Below are 20,165 nucleotides of genomic sequence, written 5' to 3' on the forward strand. Positions count from 1 at the left end.
CTCAGGCACACACACGTGTCCACGTACAGTCACGCATGCGTGCACACATACACACTCAGGCACACACACGTGTCCACGTACAGTCACGCATGCGTGCACACATACACACTCAGGCACACACACGTGTCCACGTACAGTCACGCATGCGTGCACACATACACACTCAGGCACACACATGTGTCCACGTACAGTCACGCATACGTGCACATAAACAAATATGCACTTCTAGGCACATACACGCACGCACACATGCAGACTCTCATGCATGTATATTTGTGTATGCATGTGTGTACACATGGAATGCAACGCACAGATACATATGCATTCAAACACACAAACACTGTGTGTATCTGCATGCGTGAAAACACACAAACACAGCCGGGCATGGTGGCTCACACCCGTAATCTCAGCACTTTGCGAGGAAAAGGCGGGCGGATCACCTGAGGCAGGAGTCTGAGACCAGCCTGGCCAACATGGTGAAATCTCTACTAAAAAATACAAAAAAAGTAGGCTGGGCACGGTGGCTGACGCCTGTAATCCCAGGACTTTGGGAGGCTGAGGTGGGTGGATCACCTGAGGTCAGGAGTTCGAGACCAGCCTGGCCAACATGGAGAAGCCCCCCGTCTCTACTAAAAATACAAAATTAGCTGGGCGTGGTGGCGCATGCCTGTAATCCCAGCTACTTGGGAGGCTGAGCCAGAAGAATCGCTTGAACCCGGGAGGCAGAGATTGCGGTGAGCCAAGATCGCGCCATTGCACTCCAGCCTGGGCAACAAGAGCAAAACTCTGTCTCAAAATAAATAAATAAATAATACAAAAATTAGCCGGGCATGGTGGTGTGTGCCTGTAATCCCAGCTACTCAGGAGGCTGAGGCAGGAGAGCCGCTTGAACCCAGGAGGCAGAGGTTGCAATGAGCCGAGATCGTGCCACTGCACTCCAGTCTGGACAACAAGGGCGAGACTCCGTCACACACACAAGAAAACCCACAAACACATATGTGTGCACACAGATACGGGCACAAAAATGTACACACATGTGCAAGCACACACACACATAGACACATGTATACACACATGGATATTCGTGCACACAATGCACACGTGTACAGGCACACTCCGACGTGCATGACGTGTGCAAAGGCGCATTTGCACACACACATATGCACACTCACCACCGCTTTCCCTCCAGAAGCAGCTCCTTCTGCTGTGAGCACCAGGCTCCGGAAGGGGCAAGCATCCTTCATTACCTGCAACCCAGTTTCACAGCCAGTCCCCGCTGCCTGACTCTCGTCTCTCCTCCAGCAGGCACCTCTGTCCTGCGTTCCAGAGCTGCGTTCCCAATGCTCCTCCTTTGGCTCACGCTGCTCCTGAGCGCCATGCTCTGTCTCCTGCAAACGAAGGAGGGTAAGAGCTGGAGAAAAAAATCCACGTGCCATCTGGGTGGCGGGGAGGCGGGACAGACACACAACGTCAGCGTGCCGATGACTCAGGGACATCCCTGTACCCGTCACCAAGTTCCCTGTAATGCAGCATCTTGCAAAACGGTAGTACGGCCTCACGGGCAGGGACCTGATCGTGACACAGACGCCATGTGAGGTGTTTTGATGAAACTCAGCCGCTGCAATCAACAGCACCAGTAACAATTTTCAGTTTGCGTCATTGTTTATCTTACCTTTTCATTTTCTTTTTCTTTTTTTTTATTTTTTATTTTGGAGACAGGGTCTTACTCTCTTGCCCAGGCTGGAGTGCAATAGTGTGATCTCGGCTCACTGCAACTTCTGCCTCCCGGATTCAAGCGATTCTCCTGCCTCAGCCTCCCAAGTAGCTGAGATTACAGTTGCGCGCCACCATGCCTGGCTAATTTCTGTATTTTTGATAGAGACGGGATTTCACTATGTCGGTCAGGCTGGTCTCGAACTCCTGACCACAAGTGATCCGTCTGCCTTGGCCTCCCAAAGTTCTGGGATTTCAGGCGTGAGCCAGAGCGCCCAGCCTTTTTTTCATTGGTTTTTACTGTCTATTACTGCAGGGTTTCACTTTACCTTGAATTTCTTTTAACTTTAATTTGCTTTTCATTCTTTAACTTCTTTTTTATTTTTATTTTTTTTGACACAGAGTTTCATTCTTGTTGCCCAGGCTGGAGTGTAATAGCCTGACCATGGCTCACCTCCTGGGTTCAACTGATTCTGTCTCAGCCTCCCAAGCACCTGGGATTACAGGTGTCTGCCACCACGCCCAGCTAATTTTTCTGTTTTTAGTAGAGATGGGGTTTCACCATGTTAACCAGGCTGGTCTCGAACTCCTGACCTCAGGTGATCTGCCTTCCTCGGCCTCCCAAAGTGCTGGGATTACAGGTGTGAGCCACTGTGCCCAACTGTGTCATCCCAACCCTTTGGGAGGCGAAGGCAGGCAGATGATCACAAGGTCAGGAGTTCGAGACCAGCCTGGCCAACACGGTGAAACCCCATCTCTACTAAAAATACAAAAATCAGCTGGGCATGGTGGTGGGTGCCTGTAATCCCAGCTACTTGGGAGGCTGAGGCAGGAGAGTCACTTCAACCCAGGAGGCGGAGGTTGCAGTGAGCTGAGATCGCACCATTGCACTCCAGCCTGGGTGACAGAGCGAGACTCCATCTCAAAATGAATGGATGAATGAATGAATGAATGAATGAATGAATGAATTTCTTATAAGAATTTTTTTCCCAGAGAGTTTAAGGGATAAATTATCCTTCTAAGTTAGGAGAAAATAATGCCAGAAGTCTAGATATTCTTATGCTTTGCTCCTGCTTATCAAACCAAGGTTGTTGACCTTGATAACCACTCAAGATCCTTACAGTTTATAAAGTCATTTCCTCAAGTTTTCTAAGTGGCTGATCAGAGATAAACCCCTGAGAAATAGCTGATGTATGTTTCTAGCTTTGGGTGACCAGCAAAATGTGATAGAATATTGCCTTTTACTGGCCGGGGGTGACGGCTCACGTCTGTCATCCCAGCACTTTGGGAGGCTGAGGCGGGTGGATCACTTGAGGTCAGGAGTTCAAAACAAGTTTGGCCATAATGGCGAAACCCCATCTCTACTAAAAATACAAAAAATTAGCCAGACATGGTGGCAGGCACCTGTAATCTTAGGTACTCAGGAGGGTGAGGCAGGAGAATCGCTTGAACCCGGGTGGCAGAGGTTGCCGTGAGCCGAGACTGCGCCACTGCACTCCAGCCCGGGTGACAGAGTGAGACTCCATCTCAAAAAAAAAAAAAAAAAAAGAATATTGCCTTTAACATCTTTGTACAGGTCATTTATGAAATATCTTGAGCCCTGTGATGGCTAAGAGAGACCTTCTTTTTCTTTTTCTTTCTTTCTTTTTTTTTTTTTTGGAGATGGAGTCTTGCTCTTGTCGCCCAGGCTGGAGTGCAATGGCACGATCTCGGCTCACTGCAACCTCCACCTCCCGGGTTCATGCCATTCTCCTGCCTCAGCCTCCTGATTAGCTGGGATTACAGACCCGCGCCACCACGCCCGGCTAATTTTTGTATTTTTAGTAGAGATGGGGTTTCACCACATTGGCCAGGCTGGTCTCAAACTCCTGACCTCGTGATCTGCCTGCCTCGGCCTCCCAAAGTTCTGGGATTACAGGTGTGAGCCACCGTTCCCGGCCTAAAGAGACCTTCTTCTACTCTGACAATGTGTATTGGAATGTACGTACTCTGATTTTCCATCAATACCAGAATTGCTCAGTTTGGGAGCTAGGTAAGAAAATGGATCCCACAGTATAATAATCATGCCTCATACTGAAAAATACATGCTTGGCCTGGCACGGTGGCTCACGCCTGTAACCCCAGCACTTTGGGAGGTTGAGGTGGGTGGATCACCTGAGGTCAGGAGTTTGAGACCAGCCTGACCAACAGGGCGAAACCCCGTCTCTACTAAAAATACAAAAGTAGCTGTGTGTGGTGGCGCATGCCTATAATCCCAGCTACTCAGGAGGCTGAGGCAGGAGAATTGCTTGAACCTGGGAGGCGGAGATTGCAGTGAGCCAAGATTGCACCATTGCACTCCAGCCTGGGCAACAGGAGCGAAACTCCGTCTCAAAAAAAAGAAAAGAAAAATACATTCTTTTGCAATTTGCAACCTGCCATTTCAAAAATCACAGTCTATATAGGAGACTTTGTGTGAAATTTCTTTTTTTTTTTTTTAATTTGAGACAGAGTCTTGCTCTGACACCCAGGCAGGAGTGCAGTGGCGTGATCTCAGCTCACTACAACGTCTACATCCAGGGTTTAAGTGATTCTTCTGCCTCAGCCTCCCGAGTAGCTGGGATTACAGGTGCCCGCCACCACGCCTGGTTGAGTTTTGTATTTTTGCAGAGATGGGGTTTGTCCATGTTGGCCAGGCTGGTCTCGAACTCCTGACTTTTAAGTGATCTGTCCCCGTCGGCCTCCCAAAGTGCTGGGATTACAGGCATGAGCCACCGCACCCGGCCTTTGTGTGACATTCCTAAACCACAATTTCTTCTCGGTTCTTGAAAATAACACGTATGACACACCTGGTTATAAAAGGTATACTTTACACCACAAGAACAGCATAATTGGTCTGTTTGGTTGAGTTTCCCCTCTCTCCCCACATCCCACACCTTTGGGAATGTCATAAAATCACCCTTATAGGGAAGGCTGATTAGATCAATATGGCATTATTGACTTATGCCTTTTTGTGTTTTTTTGAGACAGAGTCTCACTCTGTTGCACAGGCTGGAGTGCAGTGGTGCAACCTTGGCTCACTGCAACCTCCCCAACTGGGTTCAGGTGATTCTCCTGCCTCAGCCTCCCGAGTAGCTGGGACTACAGGCGCCTGCCACCACGCCCGGCTAATTTTTGTATTTTTAGTAGAGATGGGGTTTCACTGTGTTAGCCAGGATGGTCTCGATTGCTTGACCTCGTGATCCGCCCGCCTTGGCCTCCCAAAGTGCTCGGATTACAGGCATCAGCCACCACTCCCGTTCGCTTTGTGACTTCTACCAGCTCACAGAAGTCTCCTGTCTACATAGAACTCCACTTCCCAGCCAGGCTCAGTAGCTCACACCTGTCATCCCAGCACTTTGGGAGGCCGAGGCAGGCAGATCATGTGAGGTCAGGAGTTCGAGACCAGCCTGGCCAACATGGTGAAACCCCATCTCTAGTAAAAATACAAAGATTAGCTGAGTGTGGTGGCGGGCACCTGTCATCCCAGGTACTCGGGAGGCTGACACAGGATAATTGCTTGAACCTGGGAGGCGGAGGTTGTAGTGAGCCGAGATCGTGCCACTGCACTCCAGCCTGGGCGACAGAGTGAGACTCCATCTCAAAACAAACAAACAAACAAAAATACCCATTACAATGCTGTTTTAAGATTGTTGCGTATCAGCTGGGCGTGGTGACTCATGCTTGTAATCCCAGCACTTTGGGAGGCTGAGGCAGACGGATCACGAGGTCAGGAGATCGAGACCATCCTGGCCAACATGGTGAAACCCCATCTCTACTAAAAATACAGAAATTAGCCAGGCGTGGTGACGGGCTCCTGTAATCCCAGCTACTCGGGAGGCTGAGACAGGAGAATCACTTGAACCCGGGAGGTGGAGGTTGCAGTGAGCCGAGATTGCACCACTGCACTCCAGCCTGGGCAACAGAGCAAGACTCCATCTCAAAAAAATAAAAAATTAAAAAAAATAAAATAAAAGAACTCTACCTCCCAAAGGTATTGGCTAACTCCACGGGCAACAAAAACCATACCCCTTACAGTGCTGTTTTAAGATTCTTCTGTATCTCTTCTAACTCCAACCTGTCACCATTTCAGATCCAAACCCACCAATCACGAACCTAAGGATGAAAGCAAAGGCTCAGCAGTTGGCCTGGGACCTTAACAGAAATGTGACCGATATTGAGTGTGTCAAAGACGCCGACTATTCGATGCAGGTAAATCATACTCTCTATTGTTTTTTATTTTTATTTTATTTATTTATTATTTTTTGAGACGGAGTCTCGCTCTGTCACCCAGGCTGGAGTGCGGTGGCACGATCTGGGCTCACTGCAAGCTCCGCCTTCCGGGTTCACACCATTCTCCTGCCTCAGCCTCCCGAGTAGCTGGGACTACAGGTGTCCGCCACGACGCCCGGCTAATTTTTTGTATTTTTAGTAGAGACGGGGTTTCACCGTGTTAGCCAGGATGGTCTCGATCTCCTGACCTCGTGATCCGCCCGCCTCGGCCTCCCAAAGTGCTGGGATTACAGGCGTGAGCCACCGCGCCCAGCCTAGACTCTCTATTGTTGACAAACAAGACGTTTCCGTCTTCTGCAGGAATCTCAGAACCAATAGTGCTTCCATCGCTGGTGTCATGACTACCTGGTTTCTGCCCCGAAGTCAGCTGTGGGATTTGAAGTGACTTTGGAGGGTCTGGTTCCCCATCCGCGGGATATCTAAGATGGCACGCACTGGACAAGGTGGATATGAAAGTGAAATGAGGCTAAGCTATGAATAGTGGGAAACCAAACCCCACGCTGGGCACGGTGGTTCACGCCTGTAATCCCAGCACTTTGGGAGGCTGAGGCGGGTGGATCACGTGGTCAGGAGTTCGAGACCAGCCTGGCCAACGTGGTGAAACCCCGTCTCTACTAAAAATACGAAAATTAGCCGGGCACAGTGGCTCACACCCGTAATCCCAGCACTTTGAGAGGCTGAGGCAGATGGATCACCTGGGGCCAGGAGTTCGAGACCAGTCTGGGCAACACGGTGAAACCCCGTCTCTACTAAAAATATAAAAATTAGCCGGGCGTGGTGGCGGGCGCCTGTAATCCCAGCTACTCTGGAGGCTGAGGCAGGAGAATCGCTTGAATCTGGGAGGCAGAGGTTGCATTGAGCCAAGATCGTGCCACTGCACTCCAGCCTGGGTGATAAGAGCAAGGGTGCATCTCAGCCGGGCGCTGTGGCTCACACCTGTAATCCCAGCTCTCAGAGAGGCAAGAGTCGGGAGGAAAGCTTGAACCCAGGAGTTCGAGACCTGCCTGGGCGATATAGCGAGACCCAGTTCTCCAGAAAAAGGAAAAAAAAAAAAAAAAAGACCAAAAAAAAAAAGAGTGCATCTCAAAAAAATAAAAATTAGCCGGACGTGGTGGCGCACGCCTGTAATCCCAGCTATTCAGGAGGCTGAGGCAGGAGAATTGCTTGAAACTGGGAGGCGGAGGTTGCATTGAGCCGAGATTGTGCCATTGCTCTCTAGCCTGGGTAACGAGCAAAAATACGTTTCCAAAAAAAAAACAAAAACCAAAAAAACCAAAAACAAAAACAAAAGTGTGTGCTCAGGAAACAAGGTCCTCATCACGAAATCCTTCCAAATCCCCTATCTTGTCATCTCCTGCATTCTCAGGGTTTGAGAACAGCGCCAGACCTCATGGGGTGGCCCAGGTGAGAATGTGAGCTATTTACAAGTCAGTGTCTTATGGGAAAGGAGCATGTTTCCGTGAGAACCTATTTGGTCCCCTCCAAGTGTTATGTTCATTCAATACAATTCAAATCACAGCCCTTTATGCGTCTGCTGGGGCCACCATTAGAAAGTCCCACAGCCCAGGAGGCCTAAACCACAGACATTGATTCTCCCACAGTCCTGGAGGCTGGAGGTCTGAGATCCAGGTGTGGGCAGGGCTGGTTCCTTCTGAGGCCTCTCTCCTGGGCTTGGAGACGCCGTCTTCTCCCTGTGTCCTCACAGGGTCGTCCCTCCGTGTGTGTCTGTGTCCTCATCTCTTCTTATGAGGTGTCTTAGTCCATCTCAGGCTGCTATCACAGAATACCATAGACTGGGTGGCTTAGAAACAACAGACATTGATTTTCCCACAGTCCTGGAGGCTGGAAGTCAGAGATCAAGGAGTGGGCAGCGCTGGTCCTTCTGAGGCCTCTCTCCTGGGCTTGGAGACGCCGTCTTCTCCCTGTGTCCTCACAGGGTCGTCCCTCTGTGCGTGTCTGTGTCCTCATCTCCTCTTCTTATAAGGACACCAGTCCTATTGGATCCGGACTCTCCCTAGTGACCTAATTTGACCTGAATCGCCTCTTTAAAGACCCCAGCTCCAAAGACAGTCACATTGAACTTTAGGGCTTCGATATGTGATTTTGTAGAGTAGAGATAAAATAGTCTAGAATCCCAGAGCGATTTTAGCCCGTACCATGGCAAACTGACTCTCAACTTTAGAACCACAAATGCTGAAACTAAGAAAATTTTGAAAAAGAAGGTGAATGAAGGAGAAACTGCCTTACTTATATCAAAAGGCACAGAAAAGCTGTCATACCCAACGTGCGGATTGCTATAAGAATACATAAGTAGGCCGGGTGTGGTGGCTCACGCCTGTAATTCCAGCACTTTGGGGGGCCGAGGCGGGTGGATCACGAGGTCAGGAGATCAAGACCATCGTGGCTAACATGCTGAAACCCCGTCTCTACTAAAAATACAGAAAAATTAGCTGGGCGTGGTGGCGGGCGCATGTAGTCTCAGCTACTCAGGAGGCTGAGGCAGGAGAATGGCGTGAACCTGGGAGGTGGAGGTTGCAGTGAGCCGAGATCGTGCCACTGCGCTCCAGCCTGGGCGACAGAGCGAGACTCCGTCTCAAAAAAAAGAAAAAAAGAAAAAAATCTTGGCTGGGCGCATCGGCTCACGCCTGTAATCCCAGCACTTTGAGAGGCTGAGGCGGGCGGATCACCTGATGTGAGGAGTTCGAGACCAGCCTGACCAACGTGGCGAAACCTGGTCTCTACCCAAAAAAAATACTTTAAAAATTAGCTGGATGTGGTGGCAGGCACCTGTAATCGCAGGTACTCGGGAGGTTGAAGCAGGAGAGAATGGCTTGAACCCAGGAGGGAGAGGCTACAGTGAGCCGAGATCGCGCCACTGTACCCCAGCCTGGGCGACAAGAGCGAGACTCTGCCTCAAATAAAAATCTGATCATTAGCATCAAATTAAGCATGGTGTCTCAGCAGCCATCGTATTCCTATGTCTCTCTTAGGCAATGAACAATAGCTATTGCCAGTTCGGAGCAATTTCCTTATGTGAAGTGACCAACTACACCGTCCGAGTGGCCAACCCACCGTTCTCCACGTGGATCCTCTTCCCTGAGAACAGTGAGAACAATGTTCATTGTTTGTTTATTCTCTCTCTATTCCCTCCCTCTCTCCCTCTCTCCTTCCCTCTCTCCCTCCCTCTCTACTTCCCGCCCTCCTTTGCTGTGTCTTTTTTGTTTCTCTTTTTCTTTCTTTTTTTTCTTTTTCTTTCTCTTTCTTTCTCTCTTCTCTCTCTTTTCTTTCTTTTTTCTTTCTCTTTCTTTCTCTTTCCCTACCTTTGTTTCTCTTTTTCTTTCTCTCTTCTTCCTTTGTCTTTCCCTCCCTCCCTTTCTCTTTCTTTCCTCCCCTCCATCTCTTTCTTTCTTTCTCTTTCCCTCTCTCCCTTCTTTCCTTCTCTTTTCTTCAATGCTTCCTTCTTTCCCTCCTTCTCTTTTCCTTCTTTTCCTCCCTTCTTCCCACCCTCCCTCCTCCCTTTCTTTCTCTCTCCTTCCTTCCTTCTTCCTTTTTTTCTTTTCTTTCCTTCCCTCCCTGCCTCACTCCCTTCTCTCCTTCTCTCCTTCCTTCTTTCTTTCCCTTCTTCTTTTCTTTCCTTCCCTCCATCCTTCCTTTCTTTCTCCCTTTCTTCCTTTCTTCCTCCCTCCCTCCCTCCCTCTCTCTCTCTCCTTTCTCACTTTCTCTCTTTTCTTTTCTTTTCTTGTCTTTCTTTTCTTTCTTTCCAGACAGGGTCTTGCTCTGTTGCCCAGGCTGGAGTGCAGTGGTGCAATCACAGCTTACTGCAGGCTTGACTTCCTGAGCTCAAACAATCCTTCTGCCTCCGCCTCCTATGTAGGTTGGACTACAGCCATGTGCCACCATATGCCCACCTAATTTTTTAAACACTTTTTTTTTTTTTTTAGACAGAATCTCACTCTGTCCCCCAGGCTGGAGTGCAGTGGCATGATCTCGGTTTACCGCAACCTCCGGCTCCCGGGTTCAAGCAATTCTCCTGCCTCAGCCTCCCGAGTAGCTGGGATTACAGGCACCCGCCACCATGCCCAGCTAATTTGTGTATTTTTACTAGAGATGTGGTTTCACCATGTTGGTCTCGAACTCCTGACCTTGTGATCCACCCGCCTCAGCCTCCCAAAGTGCTGGGATGACAGGCGGGAGCCACTGTGCCCGGCCTCAAGTTAATTATTTTTAAGTTTAATGGATTTCCAGGGAGTTATGCTGTGTTAGAAAAAAAAAGACCACTCCAGAGCGTGACACACAGAGTGATTTCATTTATACAACTGTCTTGAAATGGCAAAATTTTACAAACAGAAAACAGTCTCCTGGTTTGCAGGGATATAAGCAGGAGCGAGAGCTGAGAGAGGTGGGTCTGGCTGTAAAAGTGCTCCTTGGGGAGGCTGGGCACCGTGGCTCATGCCTATAATCCCAGCACTTTGGGAGGCCAAGGCAGGTGGATCACCTGGTTGGGAGTTCGAGACCGGCCTGACCAATATGGTGAAACCCCGTCTCTACTAAAAATACAAAAATTAGCCGGGCGTGGTGGCGGGCGCCTGTAATCCCAGCTACTCAAGAGGCTGAGGCAGGAGAATCGCTTGAACCCGGGAGGCGGAGGTTGCAGTGAGCCGAGATCGCGCCACTGCACTCCAGCCTGGCCAACAAGAGTGAAACTAGGGTACTTGCCTGTAATCTCAGCTACTCAGCAGGCTGAGGTTGGAGGATCACTTGGGCCCAGGAGATCGAGGCAGCAGTGAGCTGAGATCTCACCACTGCACTCCAGCCTGGGCGACCGACCAAGACCTTGTCTCAAAAAACAAAAAACAAACAAACAAACAAAAAACCGTGAAAGAAAAAAATCTTGATTGGCCAGGCACGGTGGCTTACGCCTGTGTCATCCCAGCAATTTGGGAGACCGAGGCCCGTGGATCACCTGAGGTCAGGAGTTCAAGACCAGCCTGGCCAACATGGTAAAACCCCATCTGTACTAAAAACACAAAAATTAGCCGGGTGTGGTGGTACATGCTTGTAATGCCAGCTACTCTGGAGGCTGAGGCAGGAGAATCACTTGAACCTGGGAGGTGCAGGTTGTGGTGAGCCATTGCACTCCAGCCTGGGCAACAAGAGCGAAACTCTGTCTTACACACACACACACACACACACACACACACACACACTGAGTGAAAGAAAAACATCTGTAATCCCAGCAGTTTGGGAGGCTGAGGCGGGTGGATCACTTGAGGTCAGGAGTTCGAGACCAGTCTGGGCAACATGGTGAAACCCCATCTCTATTAAAAATACAAAAATTAGCTGGGTGTGGTAGCGGGCGCCTGTTGTCCCAGATACTTGGGAGGCTGAGGCAGGAGAATCGCTTGAACCTGGGAGGCGGAGGTTGCAGTGAGCCGAGATTGCGCCACTGCCCTCCAGCCTGGGCGACGGAGCGAGACTCTGTGTAAAAATGAATAAATGAATAAATAAATAAAAGAATATGCAGGATCTTTCTGTATTATTATTATTTTTTACAATGGCTTGTGTATCCACTATGGTCTCAAAATACAAAAGGCACTCTAAAAAGCAATTAGAGTTTTTTTGTTTTTGAGATGAAGTCTCACTCTGTTGCCCAGGCTGGAGTGCAGTGGTGTGATCTCGGCTCCATGCAACCTCTGCCTCCCGGGTTCAAGAAATTCTCCTGCCTCAGCCTCCCTAGTAGCTGGGATTACAGCAGCCTGACATCACACCTGGCTAATTTTTTATATTTTTAGTAGAGACGGGGTTTCTCCATGTTGGCCAGGCTGGTCTCGAACTCCTGACTTCAGGTGATCCACCTGCCTTGGCCTCCCAAAGTGCTGGGATTACAGGCGTGAACCACCACACCTGGCTTTGTTTTTTTTTTTGTTTTTTGTTTTGGTTTTTTTTGAGACGAAGTCTCACTCTGTTGTTCAGGCTGGAGTGCAGCGGCGCAATCTTGGCTCCATGCAACCTCTGCCTCCCAGGCTCGATAAATTCTCCTGCCTCAGTCTCCCTAGTAGCTGGGATTACAGGGGCCCGACATCACGCCCGGCTAATTTTTTGTATTTTTAGCAGAGACGGGGTTTCACCATGTTGGCCAGCCTGGTCTTGAACTCCTGACCTCAGGTGATCCACCCGCCTCGGCCTCCCAAAGTGCTGGGATCACAGGCGCGTGCCACCACACATGGCTAATTTTTGTATTTTTAGTAGAGACGAGGTTTCGAACTCCTGACGGGGTTTTAGTAGAGACAGGGGTTTCGAACTCCTGACCTCAGGTGATCCACCCGCCTTGGCCTCCCAAAATGCTGGGGTGACAGGCGTGAGCCACTGCACCCAGCCCCGATTCAAGTTTTCTTTCATGTTTGTGAACCCAGGTGGGAAGCCTCGGGCAGGTGCGGAGAATCTGACCTGCTGGATTCACGATGTGGATTTCTTGAGCTGCAGCTGGGCAGTAGGCCCAGCGGCCCCCGCTGATGTCCAGTACGACCTGTACTTGAACATTGCCAAGTAGGTGTGCCCTTGGGCAGGCCGGGCTGTCCCTGATGCGGGTGCCATCGGCATGGGGTCATACCCCAACCTTACCGCTTACCACAGCAGGCGTCAACAGTACGAGTGTCTTCACTACAAAACGGATGCTCGGGGAACACGTATCGGGTGTCGTTTCGATGACATCTCTCGACTCTCCAGCGGTTCTCAAAGTTCCCACATCCTGGTGAGGGGCAGGAGCGCAGCCTTCAGTATCCCCTGCACAGATAAGTTTGTCGTCTTTTCACAGATTGGTGAGTAGCCCAGGACACTCCCTCCCACCCTCAGCACTGTGATACCACGGCTTTAGCGTCACGCCAGATCCCACGGGACCACGTGGCTCCCAACACAGACGTTGGCCTCTCACATTTCCAGAGGCTGGACGTTGGAGGTCAGGGTGCTGGCTGGCTGGGCTCCTCGGGAGGTCTCTTCCTGGCTTGGAGAGAGGGTCATCTTCTCACTGTGTCTTCATGTGGTGGAGAGAGAGACAGAGATGAAGTTCTGGGGTCTCTTGTTAGAAGGGCACTAACACCATCATGGGTCCCATCATGGGTCATAGGATCCCTCATCATGGGTCCCATCATGGGTCATGGGAACCCCCATTGTGGGTTTCATCATGGGTCATAGGATCTCCCATCATGGGTCCCATCATGGGTCATGGGAACCCCCATCGTGGGTTCCATCATGGGTCATAGGACCCCCTATCATGGGTCCCATCATGGGTCATAGGACCCCCCATCATGGGTCCCATCATGGGTCATAGGACCCCCCATCATGGGTTCCATCATGGGTCATGGGACCCCCCCCATCATGGGTTCCACCATGAGTCATGGGATCCCCCATCATGGGTTCCATCATGAGTCATGGGATCCCTCATCATAGGTCCCATCATGGGTCATGAGACCCCCCATCATGGATTCCATCATGGGTCATGGGACCCCCCCATCATGGGTTCCACCATGAGTCATGGGATCCCCCATCATGGATTCCATCAAGGGTCATGGGAACCCCCATCATGGGTCATAGAATCCCCCATTATGGGTTCCGTCATGGGTCATGGGACCCCCCATCATGGGTTCCATCATGGGTCATGGGATCCCCGCATCATGGGTTCCGCCATGGGTCATGGGATCCCCCCATCATGGGTTCCGCCATGAGTCATGGGATTCCCCATCATGGGTTCCATCGTGAGTCATGGGATCCCCCATCATGGGTTCCATTGTGAGTCATGGGATCCCTTATCATGGGTTCCATCATGGGTCATGGGACCCCCTATCATGAGTCCCATCATGGGTCATAGGACCCCCTATCATGGGTTCCATCATGGGTCGTGGGACCCCCCCCATCATGGGTTCCACCATGAGTCATGGGACCCCCCATCATGGATTCCATCATGGGTCATGGGACCCCCTATCAAGAGTCCCATCATGGGTCATAGGACCCCCTATCATGGGTTCCATCATGAGTCATGGGACCCCATCATGGGTTCCACATGGGATCCCTCATCATTGGTTCCATCATGGGTCATAGGATCCCCCATCATAGGTCCCATCATGGGTCATGGGACCCCCCCCATCATGGGTTCCATCATGGGTCATGGGACACCCCCCCATCATGGGTTCCATCATGAGTCATGGGATCCCCCATCATGGGTTTCATCATAGGTCATAGGACCCCCATCATGGATTCCATCATGGGTCATGGGACCCACCCATCATGGGTTCCACCATGAGTCATAGGATCCCTCATCATGGGTTCCATTATCAGTCATGGAATCCCTCATCATGGGTCCCATCATGGGTCATGGGACCCCCCATCATGGGGGTCCACCCTCATAACTTCAGCCCACCCCAGTCACCTGCGAAAGGCCCCACCTTCTAACACCGTCCAACCAGGGGTTAGAGCTTCAACGTAGGAATTTGGGACAGAAGGACACACACTTTCAGTTCATGATACCCGAGCTCCGGGGAACCTCCCAGGTGGTGAGAATGTCAATATGTCCAGAGCTGACGTGCCCTGACCCCTCGGGCAGGGTGCTCGGATGCTTCAGAAGAGGAGGGGGAAATGAGGAAGAGGAGGAGAAGGACAAGGAGAAGAGAAGGGAGGAGAGGAAGAACATGAGCAGGAGGAGGAGAAGGAGAAGGAGGAAAAGAAGAAACAGAGGAAAAGGAGGGGGAGGAGGTGGAGATGGGGAGGGAAGGAAGAGGAGGAAGAGAAGAAAACGGAGAAAAAGGAGGGGGAGGAGGTGGAGATGGGGAGGAGAGGAGGAGGAGGAAGAGAAAATGGAGAAAGAGGAAGAGGAGGAGGTGGAGATGGGGAGGAGGAGGAGGAAGAGAAAACGGAGAAAGAGGACGGGGAGGAGGTGGAGATGGGGAGGGGAGGAGGAGGAGGAAGAGAAAATGGAGAAAGAGGAAGAGGAGGAGGTGGAGATGGGGAGGAGGAGGAGGAAGAGAAAACGGAGAAAGAGGAGGGGGAGGAGGTGGAGATGGGGAGGGGAGGAAGAGAAGAAAACAGAAAGAGGAGGGGGAGGAGGTGGAGATGGGGAGGGGAGGAAGAGGAGGAAGAGAAAATGGAGAAAGAGGAGGGGGAGGAGGTGGAGATGGGGAGGGGAGGAGGAGGAGAAGAAAGAAGAGGAAGAAAGGAGGAAGAGGAGAGGGTGGAGGAGAAAGAAGAGGAAGAGGGAGAAGGAGACAGGGAGGAGAATGGAGAGGAGGAGGAGGGGGAGGAAGAGAAGGAGGGGTCGAAGGGTGATGAGGTGGGGAGGGAGAAGGGGGGGAGGAGGAGGAGAAAGAGGAGGACAGGGAGGAGGGTGGAGGGGGAGGAGGGGAGAGAGGAGGAGGGAGGAGGGAGAAGGAGGGGGGAGGAGGGAGGAGGAAGGGAGAGGGAGGGAGGAGGGAGGAGGAGGGGAGAGAATGGAGGAAGGGGAGCAGGAGGGGGAGGAAAAAGGAGGAGGAGCAGAAGGAAGAAGGAGCAAGAGGAGAGGAGGAGAAAGAGGAGGAGGAGGAGGAGACGGAGGAAAAGGAGGGGGAGGAGGGTGGAGGGGGAGGAGGGTGGAGGGGGAGGAGGAAAGAGAGGAGGGAGAAGGAGGGGAGAGGATGGAGGAAGGTGAGCAGGAGGGGGAGGAAAAAGGAGGAGGAGCAGAAGGAAGAAGGAGCAGGAGGAGAGGAGGAGAAAGAGGAGGAGGAGGAGAGGGAGGAAAAGGACGGGGAGGAGGGTGGAGGGGGAGGAGGAAAGAGAGGAGGGAGGAGGAGGGGAGAGGATGGAGGAAGGTGAGCAGGAGGGGGAGGAAAAAGGAGGAGGAGCAGAAGGAAGAAGGAGCAGGAGGAAGGGGAGAAGGAGGAGGGGGCCAGGGCTGGACTTCCTTCCAGGGGCCCAGGGGAGACCCAGACAGACAGCCGGAGACACAGGGCTGGGCTGGGCTGGTAGTCGGGTCACACCTGAGGATGTGGAAGTTCCTGGGGTTCCTGGGAAGAGGAGGATGTCTTGGGCCACTGGGAGAGGCGGGACATGTCCTGGGGGGCTGAGGTGGGGGAGGTGAGCAGCCAGGCAGGGGCCAGGAAGTGGAAGCTCCAGGAGGATGTACACAAGTCAAAGTGTGGGAGTCTCCAGACTCCGGGGACCCATCCTGAATGATGCAGAGAGGGCCTCCAAGGCTCCAGTGCGCCGCAGGCGGGCACAGGGGCTTGGGAAGTAGGGGTTCGCCCTGGGCAGGGGTGGGGAGTGGGGCAGGCTGCCCAGCGGGGCTGAGCCGAGAGACGCAGGGGGCAGGGACAAACACGTACAGCTGCCAGTCCTCGGAAAAGCTGAATGCCTGATACTTCGGTGAACAAAAGGGTGGTTCTGAAGGCTGCCCTGGTACTTTGGTGAACAAAACGGTGGATCTGAAGGCTGCTCCTGGTACTGCAGGGAGCAAAAGGGTGGTTCCGAAGGCTGCCCCTGGTACTTTGGTGAACAAAAGGGTGGTTCTGAAGGCTGCTCCTGGTACTTCAGGGAGGAAAAGGGTGGTTCTGAAGGCTGCCCTGGTACTTCAGGGAGCAAAAGGGTGGTTCTGAAGGCTGCTCCTGGTACTTCAGTGAACAAAAGGGTGGTTCTGAAGGCTGCCCTGGTACTTCGGTGAACAAAAGCGTGGTTCTGAAGGCTGCCCCTGGTACTTCGGTGAACAAAAGGGTGGTTCTGAAGGCTGCTCCTGGTACTTCAGGGAGGAAAAGGGTGGTTCTGAAGGCTGCCCTGGTACTTCAGGGAGCAAAAGGGTGGTTCTGAAGGCTGCTCCTGGTACTTCAGTGAACAAAAGGGTGGTTCTGAAGGCTGCCCTGGTACTTCGGTGAACAAAAGCGTGGTTCTGAAGGCTGCCCCTGGTACTTCGGTGAACAAAAGGGTGGTTCTGAAGGCTGCTCCTGGTACTTCAGGGAGCAAAAGCGTGGTTCTGAAGGCTGCCCCTGGTACTTCGGTGAACAAAAGGGTGGTTCTGAAGGCTGCTCCTGGTACTTCAGGGAGCAAAAGCGTGGTTCTGAAGGCTGCCCCTGGTACTTCAGTGAACAAAAGGGTGGTTCTGAAGGCTGCTCCTGGTACTGCAGGGAGCAAAAGGGTGGTTCTGAAGGCTGCTCCTGGTACTGCAGGGAGCAAAAGGGTGGTTCTGAAGGCTGCCCTGGTACTTCAGTGAACAAAAGGGTGGTTCTGAAGGCTGCCCTGGTACTTCAGGGAGCAAAAGGGTGGTTCTGAAGGCTGCTCCTGGTACTGCAGGGAGCAAAAGGGTGGTTCTGAAGGCTGCTCCTGGTACTGCAGGGAGCAAAAGGGTGGTTCTGAAGGCTGCTCCTGGTACTTTGGTGAACAAAAGGGTGGTTCTGAAGGCTGCTCCTGGTACTGCAGGGAGCAAAAGGGTGGTTCTGAAGGCTGCTCCCAGGACAGTGGGGCTCCGAGGGTGCAACGCCAAGGCTCACTCCTCCCAGTGCCCCCAGCACAGCTCAGTCCTGTGTCTCTGCCTGTGGAGTTTCTTTGTTCCCTCTTCCTTTCTGGTGTTTTTCTCTCCCTCCTCCAAATGCATAGGAGAAGTAATTTGAAGTATCTCCAGAAAAAAAAAAAAAGAAAAAAAGAAAAAGAATTGATTTCTTGTACTCCTAAGTGTTTTTCTCATTGCTAGAGATATTAACTCCACCCAACATGACTGCAAAGTGTAATAAGACACATTCCTTCATGCACTGGAAAATGAGAAGTCATTTCAATCGCAAATTTCGCTATGAGCTTCAGATACAAAAGGTAAATTTTCACACCCCCCGCCCCCGTACCCCCGTGAACATCCCTTATTTTTGGTAAGTCACACTCTGGGGCCTTGGAACGGGCAAAAATCTCCTCTGATAACGCCACAGAAGGCACGGATCATTTAAAAAAAAAAAAAAAAAAAAAAAGGCCGGGTGCGGTGTCTCACGCCTGTAATCCCAGCACTTTGGGAGGCCACAGATCGAGACCATCCTGGCTAACGCGGTGAAACCACGTCTCTACTAAAAATATGAAAAAAAATTAGCTGGGCATGGTGGCACAATCTTGTAGTTCCAGCCACTGTGGAGGCTGAGGCAGGAGAATAACTTGAATCCAGGAGGTGGAGGTTGCAGTGAGCCGAGATCGCACCACTGCACTCCAGCCTGGGTGGCAGAGCGAGATTCCGTCTCATAAAAAAAAAAAAAAAGTTTGAGACTGTATGCGGTCTGTTGTTTTTTATTTTTGTTATTTCTATTGTTATGTGGTTATTTTTATTTCTTCTTGAACTTTCTTTTTTCTTTTGTAGTGATCTACAGATTCAATGCAAGCTTCCCAAATATTTCTGATCCACAGTTCGTTGGATTAGTTGAACATAAATATTTATTTATTTATTGAGCCACTCTGGCTCTGTAACCCAGGCTGGAGTGCAGTGGCTTAAATCTTGGCTCACTGCAACCTCTGCCTCCCAGGTTCAAGTGATTCTCCCGCCTCAGCCTCCCGAGTAGCTGGGATTACGGGCACCCACCAGCATGCCCAGCTAATTTTTTGTATTTTTAGTAGGAACAGGGTTTCACCATGTTGGCCAGGCTGGTCTCAAACTCCTGACCTCAGGTGATCCACCCGCCTCGGCCTCCCAAAGTGCTGGGATGACAGGTGTGAGCCTCTGGGCCCAGCCCATGTGCTATATTTAGTTTTTATATTTTATTTTTTATTTTATTATTTTATTTTATTTATTTTATTTTATATATTTTATTTTATATTATATTATTTTATATTATTTTATTTTATTTTATATTTTTGAGATGGAGTCTTGCTCTGTCGCCCAGGCTGGGGTGCAGTGGCACGATCTCAGCTCACTGTAACCTCCGCCTCTCGGGTTCAAGCAATTCTCGGCTTCAGCCTCCTGAGTAGCTGGGACTACAGGCACCTGCCACCATGCCTGGCTAATTTTTTTGTATTTTTAGTAGAGACGGGGTTTCACCATCTTGGCCCGGCTGGTCAGGATCACTCCTGACCTCGTGATCCATCCGCCTTAGCCTCCCAAAGTGCTGGGATTACAGGCGTGAGGCACCGTGCCCAGCCATATATTTATTATTTATGCTCAAATACTAATTATTTCTTCTGTAAGTCTAAATCTGCTCAAAAATGTTAGGTCTATTAATTTCTTTTATATTACCAAGTATTTTTTAGCCAATCTGTTTGGGTTTTTTTTTTTGTTTTTTTTTTTTTAAGAAAATAAATGGCTGGGCCTGGTGGCTCATGCCTGTAATCCCAGCACTTTGGGAGGCCGATGTGGGCGGATCACGAGCTCGGGAGATCGAGACCATCCTGGCTAACAAGGTGAAACCCCGTCTCTACTAAAAACACAAAAAAAATTAGCCGGGCGTGGTGGTGGCACCTGTAGTCCCAGCTACTCGGGAGACTGAGGCAGGAGAATGGCATGAACCCGGGAGGCGGAGCTTGCAGTGAGCTGAGATCGCGCCACTGCACTCCAGCCTGACCGACAGAGTGAGACTGTTTCTCAAGATAAAAAAAAAAGAAATACAGCACAGACTTCTTTCTTTCTTTCACTGATTTGAGGGAGCAGGCATAGCTGCAGCCAGAGGCAGAGTCATAGCTAGTCTGGTGTTGCACCCCCCCCCCAGTTCGCTGGCCTGGCATAGGCTGTCTGTGGCTACCCCTGGGTGCATCTGGAAGCAGTCTGGGAGGACAGTGGGTCTTGTTTGTCCACAGGCCGCACGAAGCCCCCTCCCACCAACGTCTTGCCACAGTGGCCCATAAGAAACCTTTTGGGCCGGGTGTGGTGGCTCATGCCTGTCATCCCAGCACTTTGGGAGGCCGAGGCAGGCAGATCATGAGGTCAAGAGATCAAGACCATCCTGGCGGCCGGGCGCAGTGGCTCACGCCTGTCATCCCAGCACTTTGGGAGGCCGAGGCGGGTGGATCACAAGGTCAGGAGATCGAGACCATCCTGGTTAACACAGTGAAACCCCGTCTCTACTAAAAATACAAAAAATTAGCCGGGCGTGGTGGCGGGCGCCTGTAGTCCCAGCTACTCGGGAGGCTGAGGCAGGAGAATGGCGTGAACCCGGAGGGCGGAGCTT

General features: G+C 51.2%; 1 protein-coding gene across 1 annotated transcript in view; it reads left to right on the top strand.

The window, feature by feature from the left end:
- Positions 1-1,324: 1,324 nt before the first annotated feature.
- Positions 1,325-20,165, top strand: part of IL3RA (interleukin 3 receptor subunit alpha) — a 38,680-nt gene continuing 19,839 nt past the window's right edge. The window contains exons 1-6 of the mRNA XM_054545526.2: positions 1,325-1,404; positions 5,825-5,943; positions 9,015-9,129; positions 12,438-12,570; positions 12,658-12,842; positions 17,726-17,841. Of these exons, the coding sequence (XP_054401501.1) occupies positions 1,341-1,404; positions 5,825-5,943; positions 9,015-9,129; positions 12,438-12,570; positions 12,658-12,842; positions 17,726-17,841 (732 nt within the window). The 5' untranslated portion in view covers positions 1,325-1,340. The remainder of the gene's footprint in view (positions 1,405-5,824; positions 5,944-9,014; positions 9,130-12,437; positions 12,571-12,657; positions 12,843-17,725; positions 17,842-20,165) is intronic.

The sequence above is a fragment of the Pongo abelii genome, chromosome Y (assembly GCF_028885655.2).
Source record: "Pongo abelii isolate AG06213 chromosome Y, NHGRI_mPonAbe1-v2.0_pri, whole genome shotgun sequence".
Lineage (NCBI taxonomy): Eukaryota > Metazoa > Chordata > Mammalia > Primates > Hominidae > Pongo > Pongo abelii.